Here is a 13,087-nt window from a genome sequence, read left to right on the forward strand (position 1 = left end):
AGAAGACAGAGAGTCTTGCAGAACAAAGACCATCATACAAAGCAAAGAAAGCAAATGAGACCTGTGAGCAAAAAGCAGCACAGCAAAGAGCATCATATAAAGCAAAACGAGCAAATGAGACCCCTGAGGAAAAAGATGAAAGACTTGCAAAACGAAGAACATCATACAAAGCAAAACAAGCAAATGAGACCCGTGAGCAAAAAGATGAAAGACTTGCAAAACGAAGAGCTTCATACAAAGCAAAACAGGCAGATGAGACAACTGAGCAAAAAGCAGATAGACTTGCACAGGAAAGAGCAAAACGAGCAAATGAGACCCCTGAGCAAAAAGACGATAGACTTGCAAAACGAAGAGCATCATACAAAGCAAAACAAGCAAATGAGACCCCTGAGCAAAAAGCCGAAAGACTTGCAAAACAAAGGACATCACGCAAAGCTAGCAAAGCAAAAAGAGCTGAACAAGAATCTTCACAAGAAAAAACGCAACGACAGAGGAAAAACTGTGATAGAGTGAGAAAAACATTGGCTACAAAATATGTTAGAGAACATAGCATAGACTATACCAGTGAACAATACAAATCAGACTTTCCTGCATTTCATTGCTATATAAAACAGCACCCAAAGTACTACTGTAGCATATGTAGACAATTGTTATTTCATGACCAAGTGCGAAACTGCAACAATGCTGTCATAGACAAAATAGTCAATGATATTTCTGGTCAACATCATCTCTGTTCAAAGTGTTTGATTTGTCTTGAAAAAGACAAACCCATACCCAATGCTTGGACTAACAATATGGATCCAGGTGACATTCCATCATGCCTGAAACAACTCAGTAGAATGGAAACAAGACTTGTCAGTTTGAAATACACCTTCATCAAGTTAATTGTATTACCAGGTGGACAATTTGGTGAACAAGGTCAAGCCATAAGTTTCCCTACCAACATTGAAACTACTTGCCAACTGTTACCACATAGCCAAGATACAGCTGGGCTAGTAATAGTACACCCTTGTCAGACAAATGAAAGTAAAACACAAAGAACAGACCCACAACACATTGTACGATTTTCCAAAATGCATGAAGCTCTTACATGGCTGGTAACGCATAATCATCTATATTCACATGTGAACATAGCTACCTTTGAAAACTGGGTAAAAAAGTCAAGTGAATTCAATCCAATGATCACAGACGCCAATGAACCAGACTTCTCAAGTGCACCTTCTACTGTCCAAGAACTCTCAGCTTTTCCCTGTAACTACATTAATCCAAATGTCCAGTTACAATCTCTGTTGCAGAATGTAACAGACAATGTCCCAGTGATATCACTACCACGTGAAACATCACCACCACAAAGCATATTTAAAGAGACTGATCTTGAGGAACACTGTTTTCCACAGTTATACCCATATGGTAAAAATGGCTTCAAACAGACGCGTGATGTACAACTAACAGACTTACAGTACTTCCAATCACGTTTGCTCAATATCAATGATTGCTGGAGAAAAAACATCCCATGGCTCTTCTTTGCCTTGAACTCGTATGAAATCAAGAAATTGTACAGTCAGATATCCATTGTATGTAGAATGCAAAAGCAGAGTAATGTTAGATCACAATCCATAGCACAGCCACTAACAGCAGGCGATCTGCATCATGAAATTGATCAACATGTTGAAAGCACATCATACACTTTTATGAAGAATATACGTGGAACAGCAGCTTACTTCAAGGACCAACTGCTAAACTTGCTAGCAAAAATAAACACTATTGGACCACCAACATGGTTTGTCACTGTGTCTGCTAATGATTTAAACTGGCCAGAATTGTTCATGACCCTGAATCCTGACCTGACCTATGAAGAAGCTAAAGCATTACCACAACAAGACAAATGGAACCTAATGAGATCAGACCCTGTCATGTGTGCGATACACTTTAATAGACGCACTGATGCACTTCTACGCTTCATACTGAAGAGTCCACAACATCCCATTGGTAGAATCAAAGATCACTGGATTCGTGTGGAATTCCAATTAAGAGGTTCTCCACAGTGAAATTTCTGTCACGAAGAAAGAACGACAATGCACATCCGGGACCTCTTCCCGCCTTTGGCTGTGGTCTCGCACCGGAGTTTCTTTTACGATTTTTATATCCGGCACACAGCGCACACAAGGGATACAATTCCGCCCACAAAAGTACGCCGGAAAATCCAATTATACCAGTGAACAAAGGTTTCCAGCCAACTTCCCATAGATTTTAGATATAAACTTCTAGTTTAATAATGATGCACATTTTACTGGAACACAACATGAAATTTTGAGGTAGTCCTTCCAAATGCGCCCCGGCCAGCTTTTTTTAAAAGCTTTCTTGTTTCATTTTGTATAGCCTATAAAACACCTTTAGGAGGCACATTTCGTAATGCCCAAATGCAAGATTTGATCAACTCACACCATGACAGACGCTTACTCTTTTCAAATGTGTGGCAGGATTCTTAAAGTGCTTGAGGCTTTACATCCCATCCAAGAACGTGTCCGTAATGAAAGCTAGGTACTCATCTGAGTTGAACAGCATCATTACTGTCTGTTAATGTACAGAAAGTTACATTTGTCTAGCTGTATAGATCGATTGAAGAAATATTGTTTTTTGTTGGTTTCCTAACCTTAAGCAACCTACCAGACTTTGGTCACTAAATGTATCTCTTTCCCTTCCCAGAGGACGCATGAGTCTGCTGGTGCCGTTTATCTACTACCGTTTCCTGACCATGCGGTACGCCTCCAGGAGAAACCCATACTCAAGGTAAACAGACTTAAACTTTACTTCATTCTCGGACACTAGGGTGAAGATGTCGCAATTAGGACATTGTTGTCATGGTGCAAAACTTCACTGAACTAGTTTTCACTCTTGCATCTGCTTTTGAAGACATTCTTTAAGTTAGACAATCTTTGAGTGTGATTACTGTTCTCAAGGTAAGCAAACTTTAAGGCCACACAAATTTCGTTCTTGGTTCTCGGACATTTGAAGGTGAAATTATTGCAATCGGTCTTCATGAAAGCAGAAGGTAGTGTGAAAACTTGAACATAACTGTACAAAGTTAGACATCTTGTTTTGTTTTTTCCGTAACAAAACTTGTTTTTACTCTTGCGTTGGCTTCAGAATACAGCCGTTGAGTTAGATTACAACAATTGCTGGTCACTACCTTCAAACCTTAACTTTTTACTTTCCCCATTCGTTGCTCTGCAGACAGCTGTTCTACGAGCTGCGCGTGATGATGGAGCAGATGTGTTCCCGCCCCAGCTGTCCCGTCTTCATCCGCAACATGTGCACCAAGGCCATCGGCATCATCTCACGCCTGGCTCCGCCCGTCGCACAGTGACATAGTTTCGCATATTTGTCATTTTTTGTAGCATGAACATTATTGTGTGTTGGTCTCTATTGTCAAAACAAATTCAACCTAAACACAAGTAATCACCATATTCTAGATCCACCTTATTCTATTCATCCGCAACATGTGCAACAAGGCCATCGGCATCATCTCACGCCTGGCTCCTCCCGTTGCTCAGTGACACAGTTTCACGTATTTGTCATTTTTCTAGCATGAACATTATTGTGTGTTAGTTTCTATTGTCAAAACAAATTCAATCTAAACATGTTAAACACAAGGAATCACCATATTCTAGATCCACCTTATTCCATTCATCCGCAACATGTGCATCAAGGCCATTGGCATCATCTCACGCCTGGCTCCTCCTGTCGCACAGTGACACAGTTTCGCATATACATGTATGTCATTTTTCTAGTAGTAGTCCACTGTGTTCTGCTGCTGCAGTGGTCAGACACTCTTCAGCAGCAATCAGTCTAGCATGAAATATTGTTTTTTTATTGTGTGTTTCTTTCTATGGTCAAAACAAATTCAGCCTACACATATCCAAGTTAGATTCATGAATGAATTTCCAACACAACAGAAGATAATTTCACCAAATTCTCTTCATCCGCAACATGTGCAACAAGGCCATTGGCATCATCTCATGCCTGGCTCCTCCCGTCGCACAGTGACATAGTTTTGCATATTTGTCATTTTTCTAGCATGAAACATTGTGTGTTGGTTTCTATTGTCAAAACAAATTCAATCTTACATGTTAAACACAAGTAATCACCATATTCTAGATCCACCATATTCTGTTCATCCGCAACATGTGCACCAAGGCCATTGGCATCATCTCACGCCTCGCTCCTCCCATCGCACAGTGACACAGTTTCGCATATTTGTCATTATTCTAGCATGAACATTATTGTGTGCAGGTTTCTATCGTAGAAACGAATTCAATCCACACAATTATCCAACACAATGAATCACCATATTCTAGATCCACCTTATTCTGGTCATCCGCATAATATTTGTTCAACTTCAATGTGTGTAACCGCTAATTACACAGAGATAAACCCACCAAATTTGGCTCTTCCACTGTGCTGGCAGACCCGTGCCAAACCCCTTCTTTGTAGCACAGTGACTGTTATCTGCATTCTCACACTTGCATATCTATTGTGTATGCTCACATGTACATATATGTCTTCATTTGGGTTGTATCATTGGAGAAAATTGAACCATTTTTAAGGCAGCAGTCATGTGTAACCAATTGTCATATAACAGTTTCCTACATAAGCTATGTTCACAGTGGGAAGGACAAGTTAGAAATCTAAAAGCAGATGGCATTCTCCTTTAACTTACCCATACAAAATGTACATTAATTTTACATTACCTATACTTATGGATGGAACAGATGGCATGATACCATTTTGAATACAGAGGTTAGTATATTTGTCCATACAACTAAACAATCATCATACCTACTGTACAAAAATGTAACACAAACATATCATTGAGTTATCAAAAGATGTGCTGTCAGTAACAATAGCCTGACCAGTTGTACAGGTGCTTCGGAGTCCTGTATGCTGCTTATTTGAAATGTTATGAGAAAAGTTCTGTCCTACATAGAAATTAGAATTCACAGATTGACAGCATATACTCAGTACAATGCATGATGTGTATAAAAACAAACATCATACTGATGAATACAACCAAAGTGTGTCTTTCTGAAAGGAGTAGTTTAGTGTACCAATCCACATTCTACTCTTTGTTGTAAAAGATTGAATGTGCATAAGCAGCTATTTTGCCCTTCCAGTGATTTCACATGATGATATAATTGTTCAAGTGTTAAACATTGTTAGCTATAGTGTCATAATCTGAACAACGTAAGCTATTTATTCATACTCAACTGCATGTTGTAACTAAATATAACTGACTTTGTCTTGTACCTATACCTAATCTAATGTATTGTGTAAATCATAGTATTTTAGATTGCTGATTGCAAATTGCTGATAAGTCTAGGTGTGAATGATTAAGCCCTGAAAAAAAGACCTCAACCTTAGACTTTTGAGGACACTTTCAACAATCAGATTGTGTGAAAAATTGAATCTCTGACTGAAAGTTATTACAGATAAGAAAATACCATAAAGAAGAACTAATGTTGTTTCAATAGTTTTTCTTAAAGTCACTCCAGGGTCTTTCACAATTTGTTTTCTCAGTTGGCACCTTTTTGTACCAGTTTCTGTATTGTGAATAGTGAGTGTACTGAGCTGTAGTATGAGATTCTCATGTAGAACGTACTTTGTATGGACAGTTTTGAATGTGAAGCCAAGCATTGCCCTGTGAGCTGTATTTATTCATAATGTTAATCATAATGTCAAAGTACATGTAAGTAAATTTAGTATACAGTATTGTATAAAAAGTACCAAAAATGTATTGTTTAATCCTGCGGAGAAAATTGTTTCAAAAGAATTTCAAATAAAATGGACAATGAATAATTGTTATAACGATTATATTGTGAATTTTATTGCAAGTGAAATTCTGTGAAAAGAAAAGTTCTAGGTAAAATGTCCATTATCAACAAATGTTGTATTGTACAAGATTCTTACTGTTACATTTGTAGGTTGTACTTGATTGAGAAGTGAATCATTCATAATGGCAATGAAATAACTACAGTAGATGAAAATATACTGTCTGAGGTTTATTGCACTCATTTTCAAAACAATTCCAAAAGTCTTGCATACTTGAATTCATATTTTTGAACTGTACAGAATTTCAGAAAATGAAAACACCCTTGATCACTGCTTTGCAATTTGAACTTGGAACATATATATATCGTCACTCATGAGAATTTTCTTAGGAAATTTTCGTGGTATCTTGCATTGTTGCTTGCTATCTACACGTACATTTTCTTTTTATTCCACGCCCCTCACATTCCATCCTATTATTTTACATATCACATACATACGTGCACCACGCTACTGTACTTTAACTTAGCTGTATTTACAATATTAACTTGTCAGCCGGTTGCTCACTTATAAGTACCTAAAGACATTGTACATTTCTCTATACAAACTGTTCCTGTATTCTGCCATTACTCGTTCGTTCTCTATCTTACTATGATTATTATTTACATACCAAAAAGTGATAATCCCGGAACATTATTACAATGTTAATGCTGCAGTCATTCTGGACATAATTATCATATTTTTGAAATTGTAAGAGTCAACGTTGTTGAAGTGAGTAATTCTAAAATGTATTTAAACATGTCATTGAATATTGTTTTTGAGAAATTAGATGCGACCCAGTCTTTGGCAAGCTTTAATTTCGCCAATCCTCTAGTAATCAACAATAGCCTGAGTTTCATCCTCCGTAGTGACCGCTGTTAGCAAGCGAAAGTAGTGAGTCAGCGGTCACTACGGAGGACGGTACTCAGGCTAAATCAACAAACACATGTACGGCCGAATGTAGCTAACGGTGTGACAGGGGCATTACCTAGAGTGTAATTTGAAGACTTATACAAAAGACGATCATTTGAAAAACTTGTAGAGCACGTAGTCCTGTAGAAGAGGAGGCAACCTCAGCAGCTGCACGAATTTGACTCTCTCCTTGCCCAGCAGGTGCCGTATCCTCAGGCGGCACAGCTGCATCAGGTGGCTGGGGTGAGCTGATGAGGAAAATAAACAGAAAGTTTCAAAAGTTGCAAACGTTACGTATGCTCAAGAATGTTATATATAACGTCCTTGGTATGCTAAAGCTTTACCTGGAGATGCCAAAGGTGATTTAACTGTGCAAAGAGAAAGGAGTGATAGAAATTGAAGTCTGAACATTGAAAATGGAGAGATCACACATCGATGACTAGTTGAGTACTTTGAACTGTGAGTACGTATATCTACCCATCTACCTACATTTGTATGTCTATAGCAATGCCATTAATAGTATCATTGTTGACTCTACACAGAAAGACGGATACAACATGGGTCAGATGTGGCATTTTTCATATTATTAAAGTTCTACTCCAGAGCGAAAAAGGAAGATTACTGTCATGCTGGCATGTTTTGTCCAGAATGGCAGTTAACTGTATACAAGTTGACCACTTCATATTCATATTCAAGTACTCACCATCTCTGTACGTGAGGATTTTCCTGACCTCCGACCCGGGGTCAGTCAGGTCAAGCGGCCTCTGTTTGCTGATGTCCTTGGCGTTGATGTTTGCCCCGTACTCCAGCAGGACCTGCACCACCTCAGGGCTGCCAGCCTTGGCGGCCACGTGCAGGGCAGTCTCGTAGTTCTTGGTGGCATCAACGTTAGCACCTAGACAAAAGGTATGGTTGTTTTGTTCTTGACGTTTCATAAATGAAAAGTTGAGTTGATCGCTCATATCAAACCGTTTTCTCTCTATATAGTGTATACAAGTTCATGGCCTAGAATCGTTGGCCCACAAATGCTATGAAGTGCTGAGGACATCATGACTGTTACTTACCATCCCCGAAAAAATCCAGGAGCGGAGTAGGTAGAACTAGAGATAACCTACTGAAATTGGGCGGGTGAAATCAGCTGAGTGTCAGTGTGGCCATCATTAGTAAACTTTCTCCGTGAATGTGTACTGGGTCCAAATATCACCGATTAAGACCTGTACTAGTGAAGCTAACCAAGGCGACTTGAACCGGTTTCAGTACTGACACGACACGATATGATGATGATGATGATAAGACTTAATTGAGCTCTGAGCACCAGCTCTAAACACTCTGCATACTTCCTTCTGCAGATCACATGCACCAGACTGCTGGAAGTCGATCAAATGAATTCTTGTCTATCCTAGCAGGACCATCTTCCACCAGACGACAAAAATGATCTGATACGTGTCTTTACTTTGATCTGCTAGCCCTGAGGGAGCAACTCTGGGCACTCTGGATGATTCCTACTCCAGGCCACATGTAACTGACTTCTGGACGTCGATCGATCTCTCTCCTCCATCTCAGAAGTAGGACCATCTAACGTTACCATCAAACCGCAAAAGTCTGATACGTGTCATAACCTGTACCTACCGGCCCTGAGCAGCAACTCTACACACTCCGGGTAGTTCCTACTGCAGACCACATGCAGCGGACTGCCGTACTGTGAGTCGACTGTCTCCACATCAGCCCCGGCATCGATGAGAACCTCCACAACCTCGTGCCGACCTGAATGCAAAACAGGGAAAAGAAAAGAGACAATCAAAAACGGAAATCCACTGCAGTACCTTAGCAAGCCAGTAGGGAGCCCATTACAGAGGATGGCCTTCGTTATCCCGACCCCCATTAACCTACCAAATATCATCAGAATCCATCCAAGGCTTCTCGAGTTATGCTGTTCACGGACAGACAAACACAACGAAAACACAACTTTATTGGCGAAGGTATTGATAATTTGGACCCAGAAATACACAGTGATCATGAAATTAGGACAGCCATGATCTGTAAGTAAAATGTTGAGCGACTTAGGCACAGGAACAATGAATTTCAAATGACGCACCATTAAAGCAGGCTTCATGGAGGGGTGACTTGGTGAAGAGCCCTGGGTCCGGGGATATCCCATGGTTCAGCAGCAGCTTGACGCAGGAAACACTTCCTCTGGAGCAGGCAAAGGTCAAGGGCGTGTCCCCGTCTATGGTCCGCGGGTTCAACTTTAACATGGACACAACAGCATTGATAAAAAAATGAATGTCTCCAAAACGTCTAGCCACACCATAGCTGTGAAGTTAACATGTATTTTGGTTTTCAGCCTCCACATTTCTTCTTGTAAAGGTTATGTTATAAATTCTACTGTAATCGTTAACAGATAATGATTCAAGACAATGCCAAGGGCCTTTTATTTCATTTCTTAACGTGTTATCCCTTTTTCAATACTGTCTTTTCTCAATTCAAATCATTTCACTTCTTCACCATCAAACACGGCAACAGAGGAATAAAACATTCAGTATCATATTTGATAGTTAACCTTGATTTTACATAAAATAATTCCCTTAAAATCCTTCTTACCTTTGCCCCAGCCTTGATGAGCGCCTGTGCACAACGGTAATGCCCACCGAGACAGGCCTCATGTAGGGGCATGCACCAGTCAGGGGTGCGGAAGTTTACGTTCGCCCCCTGCTCTATCAACGTTCTCAGGACATGAGCCTGGCCATTGGCTGCTGCGTCGTGTAAGAGGTACGACTCCTCGTACGAACCTGTAAGGAAAGTGTTACAGACGCTGCAAACTAACTACATCATGGTAGCCAGATGTGTCACAGCCTGAACTGAGGGTCGCGTAGGGCCTGAGTTGAAAATTTCTAGATCGATTGCAAGTCTTTTATTCCATGTTTGTCAAGGCACAATTTGGATATGCATCTGTAGAGTTGAGGATTGCTTCTTTGTTTGTTTGTTTGATTGATTGATTGATCGATTGGTTCACATCATTGAAAGTCCCGTGCTGAAAACATCCTAGAGACAAATGTTTAAAACCATCATGCATCGGCATTTGATGCCGCGGATGCTTGACTGTGCCTTATCAGATTGCTTATTTTGATTTTTAAAATAGATAAACAAGGGATAGTGTGGCATTTCGGGAAAACATTGCTGCATACATCCAATTGGTTCTGACAAAAATGACCAGATTGTGAACATAACAACTTTAAAATGAATATGAAAAGCAGATTTGAATTTCAGTTGGCGTCTTACGTTTAACTTCAAACGAATGACATAAACCTTGCAATTTTCGTTCAGAAAAATCATGAGGTTGCTCAAGAAAAGTCTTGTTATGAAATGCCCTCGTTAATAGCAACAATTAAGACTGTGACTCCGACACATTCTACTACCACTACTGCCCACCTGTGCTCCTGCTCCCATCAGAATCTTAACGCAGCCCGGGTGTCCGCCCAGGCAGGCGTCGTGGAGCGGGGTAAACGAGTTAAGCGTGCGAGCGTTCACGTTCGCACCCTCCTGCACCAGCTTCTGCAGCAGGAGGACCTGTCCGCAGCACGCCGCGTCGTGGAGAGGGTACCGGTCCGCCCATGTCCCTGTCCGGAGGCACAAACCGATCTGACCAGTCTGACAAATGATTCCAGTATTTACCACACACACTGCACCAGCCATCGGCTTCCAACAGTACTGTCTCAAGTACAACAGCTTCCAAAATATCTTAAGAAGACAAACTGTGCAGCCCTGTTTCTTGATTCTTGAGTTGAAGACAAGATTTTAAGACCTAACAGAGTACAGAACCTTGATCTTAAAGAAGAAAGTACAGAAAACCTTCAGTGGCGCACAGAACGGTCTGAACCAGAGAAGTTGTGATGCAATGTTTATCTCTCCCATACTGGCAACTTCTTATCCTGTTTACGAGACAGAAATAGGATAGTGGTGATGCACAAACATCAAGAAGTCACAAGGTTTCCTCTATCTGATCATATGATGTAACTTTCCACAGCTGGCATGCTGCGTTAAACGTTTAGCCCAGATTTTGGACAAGGACAACTGTTATTTTTTTCTGTATTGCAATCGTTATTTTACCCTTCGTGTGGATTGTATTTGCTTTGTTTCAGGTTTGTAGGTTATGCAGTACTTGTTTTGCTACGTTGTCTATGATTCGTTATGTAGAAGGCACGACACCAGCAATAGCTGCCTATGTAAAGTAGTAATGTATCGTTGCAATGCTTATAAACTTAGTACTAAATCAAATCAAAACTATCTGTTGCAATCCTCACGATTGAGCTAAAGGATGGCTCGACAGACAAAATCTATCTAATATATAACATATACATGTATGACTTTATATGTGTTTGTGTAGTTATATTCAATTAGTAATCAAAACTGCCAAAACAATTGACACCAACAGTCAGAACTGTTGACATGGACGTCATGGGGAGAAGATATGACATTTTTAGTTTGGGCATTCCGACAACAAGGCCCCGAAGTCACATGACAAAACACATCATCAGCAAGTTAAATACTAGTATTATCATCACCATACTCACATCTATTTCATGTCTTGACCATTGAATTACTTTTATCCAATATGTTAATTATCAATATAGAGAAGAGAAACGATGAGTTTAAAGATGTCTAATAATACTGCATCAGTAATTTCCGAGGTATGCACACTTCAGATATCCAGATCTTTCTTTGGGCAAGTATATTGTTTTTACCATTACTCACACTATCCGCTTTAAGGTATGTTGCTATGTTGCTCCCTGTCTGGCGAGGATTAGACGTGTTTGTAAACAAATAAGAAGTAAGAAGATACGTTAATATTATATGCTACAAAGAAAATTTACACTAACCCTCTTTTACGATGACCTCTCCCCATCCGTGGAATCCATAAATTACCCGGAACATCGAACAAACTCCAAACTCAGGGGAAAACATGGAAAACTTTGGTGAGCTGAATCCGGAAACGTTGGAGCAAACCAAAAAGTCACCCCTTAGCAGCTTGATCGCTTGCAAAACCAAAATAGAACACCCGGTTACCCAAGGATGAATCTAATCTATTGTGCATATCCCATTAGGTTTTCCCTGGCATCTAAATACAGGGCTCGAAATACCACCTGCATGTGCAGGTTAGTGCAGGTAAAACTAGAGCTTTGCAGGTATTTCTGGTGTCTACCTGCACCTAACCTGCACTGGTCCTTGTACTGGGTTTTATACATTAATGCCTTATCATGTAGGTGTAAATGGATTGTTATTAGCTACATTGACTGTTAGCAACTATAAGTTATAAAAAAAATAGCAATAGTACCTAATCAATTTTGGTATGATCCATACTTCCTAAAGTCAGAGTGGTGCAGGTAAAATTTGTCTGCTGCAGGTGATTTTCAATATTACCTGCACTAGTGCAGGTACGCAGAAAAAAGTATGTCGAGCCCTGAAATAGATGATGCAACCATGTTTATACCAAGCTTTAATCTGTATAACCGTCATCACATAATATCTATATCATGATTAAAAAAATAGTTGCATCAATTGACCACGACGTGGGATCTTATTGTCTTAATGCAACTGCCATGACGAAATGTTCAATCTTCCTAGTACCCAGCCCTATATGTTGTGGTTTTAATAATATCTGAAATATCCAAATACTTGGCTAAAAGTAGCATTGACGTTGAATCATTAACCTTGGTCTTGGACATATAAACAGCTCTGCCCTAACATTCTATGAGGTCGCCCTGATTATATACAGTTTTTTTTTTTCATTTTTTCATCAGTGGACCCTTTGACAAAAAATGTGATATGAAGAAATCATGAAATTGTCAAAAGGATTTTACTATTAAAAGCTAACGGTAAGTTCTCATCTAAACATCGTGATATAGAGGTATACACGTTCTATAAAACAGTCGCATTTAGTAGCAAATTGAGGTACACCAATTCAGCTTGTCAGTTCACGAATTTGTAGAACTGGAAAACATAATGAAAACGAAGCCTGAGGAGAAGGCTCTTAGTACATTCAGTTTTGTAGCGTGGACATCATGTTAACGTTTTCCTTCCTGCCTTCCTCTGCTTTTAAATGACAATGAAGTTTATTGCATATTTAAAATGTCAGCTTGCCATGCTCCCACATAAAATACCCGAAAACCAAGAGAATAAATTGGCGTGGCCTTCAGCTTCCAGAGTGCTCTTAAAATATGGAGAATGACTTCCTAGTGACCGTAATTATATCCATCTGCTAGCATTACGTCATTTTCCAGCAACAAAGTCTAGTAGCCTGGTATCCAGCCGT

The 13,087-nt window shown here is 39.8% G+C and overlaps 2 protein-coding genes across 9 annotated transcripts in view; one reads left to right on the forward strand and one right to left on the reverse strand.

Annotated features, from left to right (window-relative positions):
- LOC118419073 (transmembrane protein 33-like) overlaps positions 1-3,506 on the forward strand; it is a 13,171-nt gene extending 9,665 nt beyond the window's left edge. Inside the window, exons 7-8 of the mRNA XM_035825344.1 lie at positions 2,707-2,790; positions 3,235-3,506. Of these exons, the coding sequence (XP_035681237.1) occupies positions 2,707-2,790; positions 3,235-3,367 (217 nt within the window). The 3' untranslated portion in view covers positions 3,368-3,506. The remainder of the gene's footprint in view (positions 1-2,706; positions 2,791-3,234) is intronic.
- A 3,267-nt stretch (positions 3,507-6,773) lies between these two features.
- Positions 6,774-13,087, reverse strand: part of LOC118419074 (ankyrin repeat and SOCS box protein 13-like) — an 8,815-nt gene continuing 2,501 nt past the window's right edge. For 5 of the 8 annotated variants that reach the window (XM_035825345.1, XM_035825349.1, XM_035825347.1 and 2 more), the window contains exons 2-6: positions 10,207-10,394; positions 8,873-9,023; positions 8,407-8,541; positions 7,481-7,672; positions 6,775-7,025 (exon numbers count right to left, since the gene is read on the reverse strand). In XM_035825345.1, coding sequence (XP_035681238.1) covers positions 6,889-7,025; positions 7,481-7,672; positions 8,407-8,541; positions 8,873-9,023; positions 10,207-10,394 — 803 coding nt within the window. In that variant the 3' untranslated portion in view covers positions 6,775-6,888. Of the gene's footprint in view, positions 7,026-7,480; positions 7,673-8,406; positions 8,542-8,872; positions 9,024-9,378; positions 9,567-10,206; positions 11,311-13,087 lie in introns of those variants that run through there. The other 3 variants (XM_035825346.1, XM_035825350.1, XM_035825352.1) reach the window with 2 other exon arrangements.

Source organism: Branchiostoma floridae, chromosome 7, assembly GCF_000003815.2.
Source record: "Branchiostoma floridae strain S238N-H82 chromosome 7, Bfl_VNyyK, whole genome shotgun sequence".
Classification (NCBI taxonomy): domain Eukaryota; kingdom Metazoa; phylum Chordata; class Leptocardii; order Amphioxiformes; family Branchiostomatidae; genus Branchiostoma; species Branchiostoma floridae.